The following is an 18,991-nucleotide window of genomic DNA, read 5'->3' as shown; positions in this document are numbered from 1 at the left end:
ACGTCTTCGTGTGGCTGCTGCTGCTGTCTGCCGTTGTCTGGATGTGATGTGACTTCATTAAGTGTTGTGGGCTCTGCTGTTGTGAAGGTGAACTGTGCCGCCCCCCCTGCGAGAACGGAGGCCGCTGCTTAGCCAATGAGAAAGGAGACTGGAGGTGCTACTGCTGGCCCGACTTTTCAGGGGAGCGCTGTGAGGTCAACCACTGCACCGACTACTGCCTGAATGGAGGCACCTGCATGGGCTCACCCCTGGGTAAGTCTGCTAATGCACTGTCCACAGCCGTCTGCAGAATGATGCTGCAGTGTGTGGGATTCACAGGACTGCAGGCCTTTGTTGTGTCCATCAGCTGTTCATATGAACCTGTTTATTTATTGCATCATTACTAGACTCACAGTTTGTGTGTATCGATGGTTATGGGATGTCTCAAACATAAGAAGTATTTAGCTATTTTAGAAGCTTTCTTCTTTTATTGCTTTTTGAATCATAGTTAATTTAATTTGAAGGAAAAAGTGAAACCAAATTCCTGCAAAGTAACGCCGATTATTTCAACATATAAAACATAAAATAAACGACTGCATTGATGTTCCCTCCTGTCAAGTCAGGATTTAATTGATGCACCTTTGGCTGCAATTACAGCATCGAGCCTGTGAGGATCGGCCTCAGACAGCCTCACACAGCCTCAGATAGCCTCACACAGCCTCACACAGCCTCACACAGCCTCAGACAGCCTCAGATAGCCTCACACAGCCTCAGATAGCCTCACACAGCCTCAGACAGCCTCACACAGCCTCAGACAGCCTCAGACAGCCTCACACAGCCTCACACAGCCTCAGACAGCCTCAGACAGCTTCACACAGCCTCAGACAGCCTCACACAGCCTCACACAGCCTCAGATAGCCTCAGACTGCCTCACACAGACTCACCTGTGAACCTTCTTCAAGTTAGCCTCAGTCTTCTGCTGATTTAATATGAGCTTTTTTTATTTTTTTTTAATTGGCTATCTCTTAAGCCAGTGACGAACAGGCAACAGCTGCACAGTCTCTCCCAGAAGCTTGGAGCTCCTTCAGAGGAGTCGTAGGTGTCTTGGTGGCCTCCCTCTCTGGTCTCTGTCTTGCATGGTCACTTAGCTTTTGAGAACAGCCTCCTGTAGGTAGATCTGCACCATATTCCTTCTATTTGTTAATGATGGATTTCGCTGTACTCCAGGGAATGTTCACTGACTTGGACATTGTCTTGTATTTATTCTCAGACTTTTGCTTTTCTCTAACCCTAACCCTGTTTTAACGGAGCTGCTGGAGTGTTTGTTTGCCTGCATGGTGCAGACATTGTAAAGAATTCAGCTCTCTTTATATTTCTTTATACTACACTGACCTCAGACCAGCTCCATCTCACTAACTGTGTGATTCTGGCACCAGTTTGCTGCACCTGTGTTGAATTAGTCACTTGGAAGAATATGAATACAATTTAGAGTTCATTTGCAAAAACACAGATAACTCAGTTTTTGTAGATTTTTCAGAAAACTTATTTTTTTGTTGTTTGCTTGAGATGATATCAGTCAGACCGAAGCTGAGTGGATCTGACTCAGTAGAAATGACAAAGACAGAGATAAGTGAAGTCTGACTGATGTCGTCTCAGGTAGACGATGGAGAAGCAGGTTTCTGAAGGTCTGTGAAGATGGAGAAATCTGTTTTTGCAAATTAACTCCTCAGTTACTTGATTTACATTTTATTTGGGCAAATAATGAAACTTTTTAGAAAATCTGTTTTCACTTTTTTTTGTGAGTTTTTGTGAAATAAAATCTGACTGTAGTTAAATGTTAACCAGAAACAAAAGGGAGAACTTCCAGAGGAACATGTTTTATAAGCTCTATTCAGATCTGGCCACACTGAACTTGCATTTATAGCTGCCTGCCAATTTCTTCCGGCACACTGACCCAGTGAATGATGGCATTCAGCCACATTTGTCTTCCTTTAGACCTCGGCGCCTTTTCTTTCTTAAGTTCACATTTGCTACAATACATCTGCCAGCTGAGCAGTTTTGTCATCGATGCTCCCGTCAAACACGCCTCAGACATCTTTCACGTCAAGGTCTCCTTTCATGCTTTCACGCTTCCTGGGAAGAACCAGGACCACCTCACAATTTAGCGAATGCGCAGGAATATTCTGAGATGTCAGCGGTGGAATTGAATCAGGATGTACGGCCACATTTAAATACGCTATCACTGATTTACAAGCCTGTATATCATCCTGCCATCACGGCAATTATCCACAACATCTTTATTTCTGCTGCTTCTGTAAAAAAAAAAAAAGATTTATCAGAGCCCTGATACAGAACGCATGCCGCATAAATGTTTTATCATCTCAGAACCTTAATCAAGCAGTTTGAAATCATTAAATATGAATTCAATGAATGACATCCAGTAAATAAAATCAGAACCCTGAGCAGCACGCTCCACTCTGAATGAGTCATAACAGGCGTGCCAACAATCGGGGAGATAAGACCGGGGAATTCTGATTTGCGGATGGTTCTGAGGATCTTTTGCTCTCAACAAGCCTTTTCAAACCGTAAAACTGATTCTGTTTATCGGCTGGCCGTTGGGAGACACGTCGGCCCAAACACCAGAAACTCATGTTACTGAAAATCAGGCTTTCATCTTTTTTATTTTTAAATTTCAAATTTTTAAAACAACTCTACGTGACATCAGAAGAAGCCGGGACAATTACCGCTGCTCGTTAATCAGAATGAAATCCGTCCATCAGCGTCACAGTCACATGACACGCTGGGGGATGATGCACGACTCCGATCGATGAGTCCAACGTGCTCCGCTGGATGAAAAACAGTTTCACCACTAATGCAGGACAGGTGAGAGGGAAGTAAGAGCCGTGATATTTCTTGTGCCGCAGGGTGCAGAGCATCTCCTGCTGAAACAGAAGCACACGTCTAACGCAGGAGAATATTGGTTTGAATGAGTGACCGAGGATGAGAGATTATAGCAAAATGGATTTCCTTAAAGCTGCGGCTTTGGCGATAAAAAACGGACCGACAGCGAGCTCACAATCAATTAGAGGCTGGAATTTGTCCAGTTTTATCTGTGAAATCATCACAAGGTGTCATTGAGTTCCTGCCTCTGACTGGTTTACCAGCTCTTTAATGGAACTTTTGGCAGCAGAACTCGTGCGTTTATACCCGAAGGAAGCTTTTCTCGTTTTTTTGTGTCTTTTTATGACATTAACGGCAGCAAAGGTTTTTATCGTTTGTAAAAGTATGAAACAGAAAATAGAGCAAAAAAGGGAATTAATTCATTTTTCACTGGAGCCTGTGGTTCTGTTCTGACACCGTGGTCCTGAATTTAGTGGCTTTAACTGTTTGATCACATCTTCCAGCATCCAGATTCCTTTACAGTCGCTGTCTATACCTACAGCTCTTTTTTATTCTTCTTTCCTCTCCCGTGTCAGTTTGACCGACTCTCGGGTCTTTCTCTTGTGTTCTGAGAACATGCCCAACCCACCTCGTCAGGTGTGGTTCTGCTGGGTCACAGTACAGCTGTTGGCTGGTCCACGCTGAAGACACAGCATTTCTTATTGTTTTGCAGAACTTGGAAAATAAACCAGACAGAAGGAGAAACAGTACAAACGGGTTTCCTCTCATATCATTTTCCACCTGAAACTCTCTGGTTCCATTCATTATTTCCAAAGTACTGTTGAGTGAGGCGGGCTGTGGTCAAGCAGCCTGGATGTACTGAGATGGAGGTCCAGTTCCTTTGGTTTCCTTTTACCTCTGCAGTATGTTGCTGTGCAGAAATCTAAATACCTTGTGCAGAAGATGTGAGCTGCTCTCTGGCTGAGGGAAGCCTTCTTCTCCATCTGCTGGTTTGGCCGTCGGGCTTCTGGTCGATATGGCCAAAAAATCCAACACAGTATTTTTATTCATATTGATCGATATTTATAATACCATTAAAGAGGAAGGAAACACATTCAGCACGTAACTTTCAAGTAAACACACGACTACGAGTAAAAACCTTTTCTTATGGTTTGAAGCTATTGTTTATTTGTGGATCAATAACTTGAATTCCTCACAGCCGACATGGTCGAACGTTTACGCCTCAACAAGGCAGCAGCAGCTTTTAAAGAAGCTTCACACAAAAGACCAACACGTTCTGTTGCACTTATCGGCTCCTTCATACTGGTACCGGCACCGGTGTTTGCCTTCATGAGTCACATCGTAAATGAAAATTTATAAATGTGAGGCAGAGCGGCTGCTCCTGGAGCTGGAGCTAGCATTAGTTTGTTTTAGCCGTTTGTGAATCGAGACCTGGTTGGTTGGTTGAATTTTTGTTACCAAAACAAAAAGCTTGTTTCCATCTTCTTGGTCGTAGGTTGCTCGTCTATCATAGCAGCAGATATCACTCTAAAATTAAAACCGTGTTTCTAAATCATCGACCAGTTTCCGTCTCTCGTGTTGACGTCTGACTCGTTTCCAGCAGCATGTTCATGTTCCTGCACATGTCGGCAGCAGAACCCTGGAGCTGCAGGCTGAGCAGAACAGGAACAATAAGCATAAATTAATCATCGGTTCATCATAAATAACTCACCGGTTTATCGCCGTAATTGAGGGTGTTTTTGCAGCGATTATCCAAATTGTTTTACTGCAGAGAAAAAATTGCTCCTTTGGCATCGTCTGCCTTTTTTAAGATTAAAGGTAGGTTTAGTAATAGATCCTAATTTGCATTTAATGATAGTTAGCTGGGAGCTCTCCAGATTCATGTATTTTCTGTTCGTCTCTGTTAAAATGATTGCGCGTCTACGCTGGTGACAGCCGTGGCCTGCTGGAGGCGTTCTGTTTCTGGGTTGTCCATCCGTCAATCTGTCCGAGCCAACAGCCGAGGAGCCTGGAGGGAGTTTATTCAGATCCGGCGCCGGCGTTTACGTGTACTCAAGGATGAATTGATTAGATTTTGATGGTCAAAGGTAAAGGTCGCTGTAACCTCACATCCATCCCGTCCTCCTGATGTATTCAGAACACCTGGAGGGAATCTCATTACATCTGGTGCAAATGTTCACTCAGATGAACCGAGATGAAGGTCACGTGACCTCACACGCCGCTTTCTCAACTATAATTCATGTAATTATGTCAAACTTTTACACAAATGTCTAAAAGGATCCAAGAAGAACTTAATTCATTTCATATCCAAAAGGTCAAAGGTCATTTTTACCATGACATCATTTTTTAAATAGTTTTTTTTTTTATTCCCTCTGGCTGTTATTTAACAGCATCTCTCAGGAACATGAAGGGAAATTCTAACCATGATTCACATTCAGCCCGGTACTGAACCGGTGACCCGACTCCGGTGTGCTCACCTTGAAGATGTGGTGAACGTGTGGATCTTCTGGGATTCCAGGTTGAAGATGTGCTGAAGCATCCACGTGTTTCTATTTTTAGCTGTTTTGCAGCATCCATGTTGGACCCGTTGTTGTTTATGAACGAGGCTCCGTGTTCTGTCAGAATCGGCTGCGTTGGCCCAACATGTGCTCTCATGCTGTACGGGGGATTGGACTGTTGGTGCTTTTTGTTGTTGTTTGTTTCTCCTACACTGTTTTCTGTGAGTCTGGGTGGACACACACGGTGCTAACTGCAGCCTGATTGATTAGTGCTTGAACGCACCACCACCGTTCACCGGCGTTAAACAGAACCGAATGCAGGAGCTGAGCACACAATAGGCAGCTCGGCGCCGCTGAGCCGGGCTGCCTTTTTCAGAACGCAGCAGTCACCGAGTTAACAGAGACGTGAGTGGATGGAGAATGATTGTCTCTTGGACATTTCAAACCCAGATTATCCCAGCTGCAGAATTGTGGAGTGTGAAATTACCGAGTGGTGTAGTGTGACCTACATGGTGAGACCTGTATCCATGGCAACTTGGTTGTCTGCTATGCAAGGAGAAGTTGTCAATTGTGAGATTTTCTGAGCAGCTCTTTCACCGACGCCCTGCTCCTGCTCGTCCATTAGGCAGAGCCGCCAGCGTGTCACAGAGAAAAGTGCACTATTTTAAAGAGAATGTAAGGCACTAATTTGTACCAATTTCCTGTTTCTAACCAAAAAAAGAAATATAGATAAATGGGGCAGCCTGACAGAATGTGTGCCTCTCTTTACTGACTGAACCATGTCTGTCTGGGTTTGGACTCATCTGAAGGTGTAACGTCTGCGCTGCAAATCATCTTATCAAGATTTAAAATCTTATTTTTAGACACGATAGATAATTTGGTTTGTTTTAAAAGTTATTTACTCATTTTTAGTCCTTGATTTTACAGAACAGTATTAAATTGAGCATTAAAAATGTTATTTCAGGCTTTTTTTATTAAATAAAATGTACTTGCTGCATGAACAGATCATTTCACTGGTTTTAAGTCATTGTCTTCTCAGACTTAGTGTTCATATCTGATATTTGGGCTGCGCTGTTCTGCAGCGTGTGACTGAAATGTTAAAGGTAAGCACACTAAAGAACAACGGGCCAATGCCAAAGCAACACAAAGACCTTTTCTCAAAGCTGTACATTTGGTAGAAGACCGTTTGAGGACACGGCTAACCCCAAAGTTCCACCCAAATGGAACATCTGCACGTTGGATGTTTACCACTCACAGCCCTCTGGGAGACAACAGGACGTCTCCTGCCTCCCCAACAATCAGAAATATGCTAAAGATAACCACCACAGCTCTGGAGCACAGGACATCCTTCACTGTAACCTGTTGACCTTCTTCTCCTCCAAACACACAAAACTTCTTATGCAAGAATGAACTGACGAGTTTTAAATCTAAAGAAATGCAGCATCACCGGAGTGAAGATCCCAACATCAGCACCCAATCTGTGGCACCAGGTTGAGCAGGACCAGGATTAAGAAGAACATCAGAGACGTTTTATTCTAAGCATATATAACTCGTATTTTTCTTCTTGTTGAATATGTGCGTGTGTTCTTAGTTACATCAGAAGTTTCCCATCATGCATCCTAAATCCTCCATGTTTACATTTCTTTATATTATCTCAGGAACTGTCTGAGATAAACATACAAGCTGTCGTCTTATTGTTTGCAGATAATAACTCTCTTGTTTATAATTACTGTCAGTTCTACTGTGAGTTTTTTAAGAAATGGAGGTGAAGAAATCAGAGTTCATGACTTCTGATCATGAGACTGATCAATACAAGCAGATTTGATTATTTATTAATATTCAAGCTGCAGTATTAATAATAAATAATTTAAGGTTTCTATAGACAGCAGCGCCTCTGATTGTAAACGAGTGTAGTTTTAATCATCTAGTACGCTGAGTATGTTTGTCGTGTGGCTGCATTTTGCTGCTCAATCAGTGATTTTCTGTGAACTGTGCATTAATTCACCGTGTGTGTGTGAAAACGGTGTCGCTTATAGTAATGAATCCAGAGATCATGGTCACATGATTCCTCCCCTTCAGCGCCGTGCAGCCTTCTAGCGTCCGTAGGGAAGCGTTGTGTTGTTGTTTTCTCCTTATTTTTCACTCTCACTGTGCCAGCCACAGCAGGAAGCTGTTTTCACAGTAAAAGCCCTGATTTAGCTGCTTGTGCTCAGCCGGTCCAGTGTCACATCTCACACTCAGTCAGAGACTAGCTGGTGAACGTAGCGGCAGAGCAGCATTCACAGATACACCGCAAATGACCCTGACTGCTTCAGTCGATGGGCTTGTCAAGTTGTTCAGTTTTCTCACATCCGAGTCGTGTTACTGATTCAGGAAAATGTGATTATCAGAGTCAGAAGGTTGTATTTAAAGTGAAGAGCACGTGCTGGTGAAACGGTGGCCTTCCCTCTCAGGTGCTGAATATGAAGTGGTTAAAAAAAAAAAACAGGAGCAAGTCGATGTGGTTTGGACACCTGATTAGGATGCTTCCTGGATGCCTCCCAGTTAGAGATATTCCAGACATGTCTGACAAGGAAGTGTCAGACATGTCTGTGGGCAGAATGAGAGCACACTGGAGGAATTATATGCCTCCTGCATCTGGCCCAGGTACAATTTGGGAACCCCCAGCAGCTCTGGAGAGCATAACTGAGGAAAAAGGAGGCCTTAGCTATTCTCCACAGGTGCCACTTGACAGTCACCTTGACCCGCACATGAATATGAGAGTAAAAATGACAGATGGAAGGACGGCTCTCTGCCTGTCCTCTCACAAGACTTATGGACACTTTTTACTGCTTCTATTTAGCACTTGTCTCGGTTCCTGCGGAGGTTTCATTTCCATACAGTATGTGGTCGTGATTGACGGAACCCAGCGTGAACCTGCTTTAATTTTTAATGAACAGTCGGTGGTTTGACAAAGGAGCTGGACCACATAGGTTCCAGCAAACATCACTCAGGTAGGGCATTTGTTGGCGACTGTTTTCAGCTGCATGTAAGTGAGAGAGACTCCGAGTAAACTCCAGCATTCATTGTAATAAAAGGACGTGTTGCCCAGTGCAGAGTGGACATCCAGTGTTTTTAATAACTTTTGGAGAACAAAAAGACTTTGTGTATACAGTCAGTGGATCAATGCAGCCTCCTCGTGATGAATGACTCTTTCCTTCTCTTGTTCTGTCCAGGGAAGCCCACATGTCGCTGTCCTGTCGGGTTCTCGGGGCCGTTTTGCGAGAGGAGGATCTGCGACAACTACTGCCTGAATGGAGGAACGTGTGACGTCACGCAGGGGAACCAGCCCGTGTGCCGCTGCATGGCCGAGTACACCGGCGACCGCTGCCTTTACCGTGAGTCCTCCTGTGGTGGCGGCTAACGACCTACACAGTGATTAGCATGCGCCCGGCCTTCACACCACCGACGTTTGCAGACAATCACAACAAAGCGCTGACTGGAGTTCAGTTAAAATCCCCAAAACAAAGCATTTCAAAGTTCACACACTGAGCGCAGAACAAAAGAAATCCCCAGAAGTGTTTCCCCTCCACAAACACCACATTTGCTTCTGTTTGCAGATAAACTACATCAGAATGCTACCTGTGGGTGTTTCTGACGTGATCGTGCACTTTCCTTTGCTGGGCTCTGACATAATGGCTTGTGTGGAAACAACTTCAGCTGCACATCATTAGTATTTTCCTACTGTTGCTCGCCCGAGGGGTGATATGTTTTCATCTGTGGCTAAGATGTCATTTGATGTGGATAATTAAGTCCCATTAAAGCGCTGTACGTTTCTAATCAAACCAGCTTAAACTCTGCTCCCCCTACTTCCTGGTTACACGCTGCCCTCTCTTTCTTCTCTCTGCATGCGTGACAGACATCTGCCATCACTACTGCGTCAACTCAAAGGCCTGCACGCTGTCCAGCAGCGGCTACGTGGAGTGTGTGTGTCCTGCCAGGTTTGAGGGAAACAAGTGCGAGGTGGACAAGTGTCTGCGGTGCCACGGAGCTCCCTGCCTCATTAACGAGGAGACCGGGGATGTGGTTTGCAAGTGAGTGCCTGGCATCTGTTTGCTATTCCCGCCCGCCGTTCCTCCGCTCTGACGCCGAGGTTTTGCATTCTTCATTTATAGAAATGCATTAGTTACGTAATCCGACAGCCTGATTGGGCCGCACACCCCTCCACAGTCCATGGTTTGGTAATGTCAGTGAATTAGAAGAGATGTGAACTCTCTCCGTCTCCACATGAATTATGCATATGTTTGACAAAACCGCCGCCGTGTCATTTCTGCCTCTTGTGAAAGTATAGTTTCCTGCTTGTGACTGGGATCCATTATTTCCTCACCCTCTAGCTGCACAAATGGCAGAATCGCACCGAGCTGTCAGCTCTGTGACGGATATTGCTACAATGGAGGCACCTGTCACCTGGACCCTGACACCAACCTGCCTTTCTGTCAGTAAGTCACTGCTTAATGGGTGAAAGCGGGAAAAAAAAAGTGAATGTTCTCCACTATTATTCACACTCAAACTGCTGTTTCCATTCACATGCTGGCTCTTTGCCTCTGAAAGCCTGGCTTTAAAAGCAGGAGTGAAAATCATCACGGGGTACCGCTTCCTTGCTCCGGGAACAGCACCAGATAGATGTCTTCCTCTGGAGAGAAATCCTTAAGTTGAGGGAAGGTTTGATGTCCCTGCGTGGAGGCCATGGAGCAGCAGGGGGCTGAGTGCCTCCACGCTATCCTGTGCTGCGTGACACCTCTCTGTGGCTTAAGGTTTTTAGCCAGATAAAAATGGTTTCAAACTCCTTCAAAGCCTGCCATTCTGAACGTATCACACTGCTCCTCCTTGCAGTTTAAAGCAGATGCCAGGCGTCTGCGGCTTTCTTCAGCGGTAGGTTTTAGAAGTTTTCTCTCTCAAGAATAAAAAAAAAAAAAGCCGAGTTGCATGTCAGTGGTTCAACATGCCATGAAAAAAAAAAAAGCCTTAAATCAGACAGAAGCTTGACTGACAGATAGAAGGAATGGTTGTGGAGGGCGACTCAAAGGGCTGCTGTGAATGAACACCTCCTCTCGCTATAATCGCAGCACTGCGTTAAAAATATGTCCAAGGAGGAAATTGGAAATCCATTTCAAAAGCCAACTCTCCATTTTTTTTTAACTACCCATTGTCCACTGTAGTTAAATTGAAATTTGCGGTCACCACTCACAAATTCCAGGGGAGAGAATCAATTTCTATGCAAATGATTCCATCTTATTCGATGAGGTTAACAGATCCCGATAATGCAGTTTATTATTTGGTGCGAAGACGGCAGATTATGTGAGATGATGGATACGTTGAGTCAAGAAATCAGAATGTTTGACCTTAATACTCTGAGTAAATGTATATTTCATAAAGCAAAACCCTGGCAGGGCTGCTCCAGTGATAACTTGATGAATCGATAACACAAAATAAAATAAAATAAGATGTTAGAAGGGTTTTTAGAAATGCCTCCGTGCTGCAGCGAGGTGTTCTTCTTCTTAAAAACCGACTGTACAACGTAGTATTCTTCCTCTATGGTGCACAGAAACCTGTTTGCTTTGGCAGCTGTGTGGCCGTTTAGTTACATAACCGTCATCGGATGTAAATTATAGCCCTATTTTATTCCCTATTACTTACTTCTTGTGCAGAGAAGCTGACTGTGGACTGTGCGTGCACAATAGCAAGTGATTTTTATTTATCTTTCATTCACATGAAAAGATGTTCTTGATGCGGCACAATGTTTATGTCACTCTGACTTTTTTTTTTCTGCGATTCCTGAATAGCATTCAGACAGACTAAGGAAGGGCTTTACAGAGATCTGTTTGCACAATAGTCGAACGCTGTAGACTTCATTTGAAATGTTTTCTATATTTTTCTTTTCTCAGGTTAAATGTTGTTTAGAATCAGCGTTATTCAGAGAACTCAGCTCACTTGTTGCTCACCTGGTTCAGACGAGCTAACTGCTTTAAAAAACACTGAAATAACAAAATAAATGAACCGTGAGTCTCTTTGAGTCGCTGCTTTACGTTTTCCAAATGTCTGTGATGATGTTATCGAGTACGATGGAGGCTGTCAGCTTTATGTTCTGAATGTATTTTGTGTTTTTCTGTTTGTGGTAGGATCTGATCTTCACAGCACATGTATGACTGTATTTTACATTTTGATATTTTAAATCCACACTGTGCCCTGCTAGTTAAAGTTAAGAGTTTTATTTAGTTTATTCATCTATAGATTGCAGTAAAATTGCTTCTTTTTAAATATAAATATATATATATTGAAGATAAATCCACATCTTCCTGTGACAGGTTCTTTCCTTGCAGATGTGGCTCCTCACTGCACTTGATCTGTGTTCCTGTGATCTGTTTTGCTAATTTGCTTGATGCAGACGCAACACTGACTTCCTCCATCTTATAACCGAAGCTGCTGACAGGGGTTTAGTGTGTCAGTGTCCGTTCATCAGGCAGCCAGCAGGTCGACACTCTCTGGGCCCTTTTATCACTCCCAACACAATGTTTTGCAGCTGCACGTCAGGGTTCAAGAACCAACGTTGTGATGAGCTGGCCAACCCCTGCGATTACTTCTGTCAGAATGAGGGGATGTGCACATTAACAGCTCTTAACAAACCACGCTGCAAGTAGGTCCCTCTCACCTCTCCAGCTGTATTCAGAGCCCACTCACCCTCCCCCCTCTGTCCACACCTCCTCCACCCCCATCCGGCTCCATTTCAGCCCGGGTCCAGTATCTGGGCTCGTTGTCACGGCGCCTCCTTGTAGCAGCTCATCATGTAATAAGTGCTGCTGCATTCATCAGAATGGGTCAAAAAGAACTGTAGTAGTAACGTTAAATGACATCCTGTCCATGTAGGAATGTTCTGTGTGTCAACAGAGCTCATTTTATGGATAATATTTGTTTAAATAGTTTTAATTAGCTGTTGTGTAGCATGTCATTATTAGCTGCCTCATAGTCCTCTGAGCTTCGCTTTTATTTTAGCAGCTCACTCGTATCTGTTCTTTGGACAAAACAGAATATTTGCTCTGTTTAACATTTAAATAATATGAACTTTAAGTTATGTGAAGATGATTTTGTTCACTTTACAAACTTTATTGTTCTCAGCACTGATATTAGGTCACATTTGTAGTTTTGATATTTTTATGCATCTTTTTAGAGATATTTTAATAAAACATTTTGGCAAAAAAAAAGCTATGTCAGAACCTCTTTAGATTAGTTGCTCGTTAATGCAGCGACCTGATGGGCTCTAAATCAGAAGTTCTCAGAGTTTTTGAGCCACGACCCCCAATTTCAATTCTTAATATCTTACGAGTAATAACTCTGTTGTTCAGGCATTAAGGTGTTAAAAATTAGTGTGATAATTCCACAGATTCATCTCTTTATATTCACACGTTAATTTTCTTTTGAATTAATTTAATTTAATTCAAACAAATGAATAGTTTTGAAAAGAGCAAAAAAGAATAATAATAATAATAATATCACATAATCAAATCATGATATTAACAAGGTCGAAAAAGGAGTGGGAAGAAGTCTACGCTTTTAATTCTGACAGTCCTAATACACATTTATTTGATAAATGTAGACTTTATTTTTATTTTTTATAATGATCTGGCGACCCCCTGAAATCCTCCTGGGACCCCCATGGAGGTCCCGACCCCCAGTTTGAGAACCGCAGCTCTAAATGAACAGTTTGATGTTTGAATAAATTGTGCTCAATTCAATACGATTCAGTTTTATTTGTATCATCGCGGCGCTTACAGGCGTTAGAAAATGATATCAGAGAGAGAAACCAGTAAACCTACAGACGTCTGAGCAGAACAAGGATGTGAATCAGCAGCATCACACGGCCAAGACAGAGTTCAGCAGAAAGCTGCTGTAAGTCAAGTTAGGCTTTAGAGACACAACATGTTAAACACTCAGCTTCAGATTTCATTTACGACATACTGACAGATAGATCCTGCACCGTATTTACCGTTTTATCATGAATGGATGTTTCCAAAAAGCTCAAAGACAGCTGTGGGTTTATTGTGTTTTTCTCTATAACATGAGGTCTCATGTAAAGTGTGCTGAGAAGACTTCTGAATGAACCTAAATGAATAAAATCAAACACAAATAGCAGCACTAGCGGCTAGGCACACTAGTGTTTGTTATTCATGCTACGCTAACGCCCTCTACTCTGAGCTTTGACCATGTTTACCACATCTGGAGCAGGTGTTAGCTGATGTGGCACTTATTACACCATCAGCTGCTGCATGGCTCTGCGCCTCTGTTGCCCCGTACCGCCACCGTTCACCCATCCCATGCACACATGAACCGAGGGGAGAGTACGACATGGCACCGTCTGTGTGATGTGGGCGTCAGTCTGTGCATGGCGGCGAGCTGAACATGTCGGCGAGTCATGATGTATGCGTGTAATTTACCAGGTCCAGCATCTCATCACTAATTGGTGTTTATCTTTAACGCGCGTTAAGAGAACCTCCTCACATGTAGGGAGCTAGTTTTTTTTTTTTTTTAGTTCTTGGTTTGTGCTTAGCGGATCAAACCCCACATTGGCCCCAGTTTTCCATTAAAATTCATGCTGCCGTGACATTTCGTCCTACAGCGGCGCCACTCATTTCCCGTACGTATGGGCCTGCATTCTTATGTGTGATGGCCTGATGTTCTGATTCTGAGAGTGCATGTAATTTAGAATAACTCGGCTCTGTCATCACCCTGCCGCACCCACCAGATCACTCATGCTTTACAGACCCATCTGCGTCAGTCGTGTGAAATTAGATATCACCTCCTCTAACAAGGGTCATACATCAAGCCCATCGGATCCCATCGGAACACAAATGAGATGACGACTTGCTATCCCGCTGTCATCCTTTGATTCTTTTCTCTCTTTTTTTTTTTTTTTTATTCCCCTTATATACACTGAATATTCAACATGTAAATCCACTTGTTATGGACACGCGTGTGCGTAGCGCTCTCTCTCCAGGTGGTCGTGTTGTTTTGTGTTGGATCAAAGCACCTCATGGCAAGACCGACTCATAATGTGTCGTACACGTTCAGCCACAGTCACGTCATACCGAAGTTCATTTTTGCAAAAAGGTGTTTTCTCTGCAGCCTCCCTGCTACCGATGCTACGCTAACGACGCTTTACCTATGCTCTCTTTGACCCCGCCCCCTCCTTCAGATGTTCAGCCAACTGGGCAGGAACTCAGTGTGAGAGACCCGCCCCGAAGAGCAGCAGATCAGACAACACCAGCGGAGGTGAGAAGTCTTGTTCTGAAGCCCTACGTGTCCCTGTAGGAGTAAATGTAGGCGTGACTCCATTACATGTCAGTGGAACGATGACTCGAACATTTGAAATGATCTCGTGTTTAATCATTCATGCATTTCTGAAGGTGAGTTCCTGGTTCCTTTAGCTTGGTGCTGATTGACATCCTGACTGAAGGATCACTGAACTCCAACCAGCCCATCCAGCTTCACTTAGCAGGTTTAGATGATTTAAAGGAGACGAGCTGCTGTTCTCACCCATCAGGCTTCAGTGATGAGACGGTTCTGTCTTCAGTAACATGAACATATTTCACGTTCTAGATATTAATTCACCTTTGGGACTTTTTTAACCATGCTATCTGCAGATCTTTTTGGTGTTTTGGGTTTTGCCCATTTGTAGCTGGTTCCTGTAAATGCAGTGAGAGCAGAAAGCAAATGTTCTGAGGTGGTCTGTTGTTTTTATTTCACTGTCTGAACTCATTTCAACTTGTTTTGATCGCTGACTTCTCTCCTCTGTGTGTCCTCCACAGGGAGCATCGCTATCATCGTGCCTCTGGTCCTGCTGGTCATCCTGATTGTGATGGTGGTCGCAGGTGTTTACATCTGCAGACGGAGGCAAAGGTACGTAAACAAACAAACAAACAAACGTACAGAAACAAAATGAGCAACAGATGATGAGAGAGCCGACATGATGCAGCTCTGAAGGTGAATCTTTGTTAGTCTCACCGTGCTCAGTACCACACCTGAACCTCTCTGGTTCAGCTCTCAGTCCGACCCGGTAGCACGACGTCCTCCCAGCATGCCGTGCAGCGCAGCCTGATTTGTTGTCGTACAGCGTGTTGACCTGCATCTTGACCTGCGTGTTGTGTTTCATGTTAATGACGGCCGCCTCCACACGCCTCAGGGGAAAACGCGTCCAGCGGCAGCCCATGACGAACGGAGGGATAAACGTGGAGATCGGGAACCCGTCATACAACATGTATGAAGTGGACCACGACAACCACGCCGACGCAGGCAGCCTGCTGAGACCCAACTTCACACTGGACCCTCACAAGGTGGGCTCGCTCGGCCCGGCGCGCTGCTCCGGTCTGAACGAGATCCTTTAATAAAGAGACAGATTAATGATTTAACAAGATAACGCTACGTGCTGTCAGAATGGGGACGGGAACGAGAACAGATGTCAGAACATCTTTGCTGTAACAAGAGATTAAATTAATAAGAAGAGTCTTTTCATGTCACAATGAGACTCTCACTAAACGGCAGCTCCTGGTTTCTGCTGACCGACCTGAGCGCCGTCATGGCCTTTTATATCAGCACAAACCAAACATAGAGCACGTAGCAGCTGGTTCTGGATCGGACCGCAGCACCGTGTCACTGATTATTCTGGAGGCAGGTCGAGAACGTAGAACCTCCCACCGTGTTTGGGCTGAAAGCAAAGAAAACCTCCTCCGAGTCCTGCAGCAGCGACTTTAAATTTCTTTTAATGATGAACTATGAAAGTGTGAAAACAGTTTGCAGCTTCTCCTCCAAACAGGTTCTGATTGGATTTCCAGTCCACGCAGTCCCAAAATTTTAGTTTACTTTGGTGAAAAACAAAATTTAAATCATGTGGACTGTGAAGAAAAGCACGAATTGGCCTTAAAGACCCGTATCGGTGTTTATTAAGCAGGAAGCAGATGTTTTTCTCCTCGTATTTGTTTCATATTCTCATCAAATATCTCATAAATATAATAGTTTTATATATAATTATCAGTATATTAATTGGGGCTTTACATATGCAGCTGTTAATCTGCTGGCAGCGCAGCGTGACCAGAATTTAATTGAATTTAGCAGCATTTGCATTTGAATTGATATACATTCATTTTTAATAACCAGATTTCAGCTGGTAATTATGTGCATTCAGACCCTCTAACAAATCAATACTGCAGTTTTTTTTAAAGGGTCTAAGAAAGTCTGATTTATTCTGCCTCGATTGATCCCCATCCTTGTCACGCTTGCTAATCATTAGCCGTGTTGCGGGAGCGCCGCTCTGCTGTTTTTTAATTGCGGGAAGCAGCGAGGACGCCAGCCGCCGACTCCAAACTGTTCTCCATCTTCTTGAAAATAATCTGACATTGTGTTGTTTGCCGCTGGTCCGGTAGCTGCTGTGCTGTCATGTGATACCCGGCGCTGGGATACATTAAATGGGATTACATTAGGCTTTGTGGAGATTTTGTAGAAGCTGGCTCGAGTGCATGAACGTACAGGTGCCATGAACCGGGAGGACTTTCCATCTGGCTGCTGATTTATTTTGTTCATAGCCCTCAACCCCACACCAACACTCAGCATATCAAATGAATCAAAACACCTTCACTGATGCTGTTATCTAGCTCTGCTGCTAGACCTTCAAGCCTAATTCTATTTCTTCTTCTGCTGCCAACTTTGACATCTGTTATTGTGAATCCATTGCTGGCTGTATTTTTAACCGTGACGCGCCGGTTTGAATGTAAACTAGCCTCCCTCTTGGTGCTCTCGCTCTTCCTGCTTCCTTAATTCAGTGCACTTTGATTTAAATGGTAGTGTTCTAACCCACGACTGGACTGATTGTACGGTTTGTGGATAAGCAGCAGACGGGGAGGACTTACCTTGATAAACACAGATGGTGCTTCTGTTTTTTTGTTTTTTTCAGGGCTGGTGTGTAAAATCCAGCGACCCTCACACCTTGGGCATGAATTCTGTGCCCAAGGAGGTCATCCCTGGACAGGTGAATTTTACAAACTCTACTTGGTGTTTGTCCTCCAGAGAAAAGAAAAGAAAATCAATCCCATATTGACTGCAGGGTGCATTGTGCAGCTACGTTGCAAACATTTCAAACTGATCAGAGATGCTTTTTTCTTTTTTTTCTTCTCATATTGAAAACCCATTTAAAATGTTGATCCTGCATCTCCCGTCATCCATAGCCGCTCCCTGTGTCACGCTGTGCGATCAGTGATGGAGCTTCATGCAACCCTCCAGTCAGAGTGAAGCTAACTTTATAGACTTTTGATATTGCAAAGTGCTCGCCTGGCTTCTCTGCATGTTTGACTTCCTGCATGCTGGCCGAGTCCCAGTCCACCAACACGCATGAGCTGTCTTCAGCATTCACACATTTCTCACTCACAACTTAAAACCAGTGAACTTCCCTTAAAGCTGCACTAATCAACTTGTTGTTAATTAACATGTTTTTTCCGTCTCTCTCGACTCCACGGAGAGTTTGCGCCCAACTCTGTGAAGCTTCTTAATCTTTCCGTAGCTCATGTATGCACACTGCAGAACACCTCCCGACCTCTGTTCTTATCGGCTTCTTAGAGATGCAGAAGGCAGCGAACAGACTCTGATAAACACGCTGTATGCAATCAGCCAGCAGCAGCTAGAAGATACAGATCCAGGAAGGACCAGACCTGAGCTTATGGGAGACTTCCTCATGTGCTCTGATTTCAGATTAAACGTTGGTTTGTCTCTGATGGGACTGTAAAGAGGAACTTTGTAGGATGATATGATCTCGTCTTCTCAACAAGACAACATCTATTAATGCAGCTTTAGGATCGTCACTGTGGTCAAGTACATGAACACCTATTTACTCTTTGTCTTCTTCCATCTTTTCTCCCGACACATGCAGCCCATGAACTACTCCAACCCGGTGTATGCAAAGATCTATATCGACGGGCAGAACTGCCGGAAGCCGGTCATCAGTATTGACGAGAGGAGAGAGCTACTCCCAAAGAAACTAGAGGGGACAATTCATGAAACCGCCGCATAGCCTAACTTTACACTTTGTACTTCTTTTTTTACCACAGTGTATAATAACGAAGGAGGAAACAAGATTTTTCTATTTCCTGTACGGCTCTTAGGTTTTACCGGTTTAGCATCAGCATAGCGTCCTCGTCGGTGTGCTGAAGAGTTTTATTTTCCATTTACGGTTTGCTTTCTAATGTTTGTCAGAGATCAGTGATACAGCGCTGCACTGTATACCCTACCACACTGAAGTAAAGCTGCTGATTTGCAAAAACTTTATTAACACCATAAGCCACACTCGTGCACAGATCGAACCTTAAAGATTTGTACCCATACCTGTTTCTAGTTTAGTGGAATACGGACACTGTGTCGCTGGAGATGAAGGAGGTTTAGTCTGAACATCTGTATGTACAGTGACGAAGGTTTCACGGGCTGCTTCTGAGGCTTTTGTTTAGGGTTTTATTTCGTTTTTCTCACCGTGTGTGGACCACAGAGCTTCACCGCTGATCGGTGAGGCTTGACATTTTAGAGATGTTGACATGTTTTTCCGT

General features: G+C 43.9%; 1 protein-coding gene across 1 annotated transcript in view; it reads left to right on the top strand.

Moving 5' to 3' along the window:
* lrp1bb (low density lipoprotein receptor-related protein 1Bb) overlaps positions 1 to 18,465 on the top strand; it is a 187,997-nt gene extending 169,532 nt beyond the window's left edge. The window contains exons 83-92 of the mRNA XM_008282795.1: positions 88 to 252; positions 8,594 to 8,755; positions 9,277 to 9,451; positions 9,752 to 9,856; positions 11,938 to 12,051; positions 14,605 to 14,681; positions 15,218 to 15,308; positions 15,592 to 15,742; positions 17,356 to 17,430; positions 18,325 to 18,465. Coding sequence (XP_008281017.1) covers positions 88 to 252; positions 8,594 to 8,755; positions 9,277 to 9,451; positions 9,752 to 9,856; positions 11,938 to 12,051; positions 14,605 to 14,681; positions 15,218 to 15,308; positions 15,592 to 15,742; positions 17,356 to 17,430; positions 18,325 to 18,465 — 1,256 coding nt within the window. The remainder of the gene's footprint in view (positions 1 to 87; positions 253 to 8,593; positions 8,756 to 9,276; positions 9,452 to 9,751; positions 9,857 to 11,937; positions 12,052 to 14,604; positions 14,682 to 15,217; positions 15,309 to 15,591; positions 15,743 to 17,355; positions 17,431 to 18,324) is intronic.
* Positions 18,466 to 18,991: the final 526 nt, after the last annotated feature.

Source organism: Stegastes partitus, unplaced genomic scaffold (genome assembly GCF_000690725.1).
Source record: "Stegastes partitus isolate 25-593 unplaced genomic scaffold, Stegastes_partitus-1.0.2 Scaffold286, whole genome shotgun sequence".
In the NCBI taxonomy this organism is placed as follows: domain Eukaryota; kingdom Metazoa; phylum Chordata; class Actinopteri; family Pomacentridae; genus Stegastes; species Stegastes partitus.
Note: the sequence above shows the minus strand (reverse complement) of the source record. Positions and strands in the feature narration are given on the sequence as shown.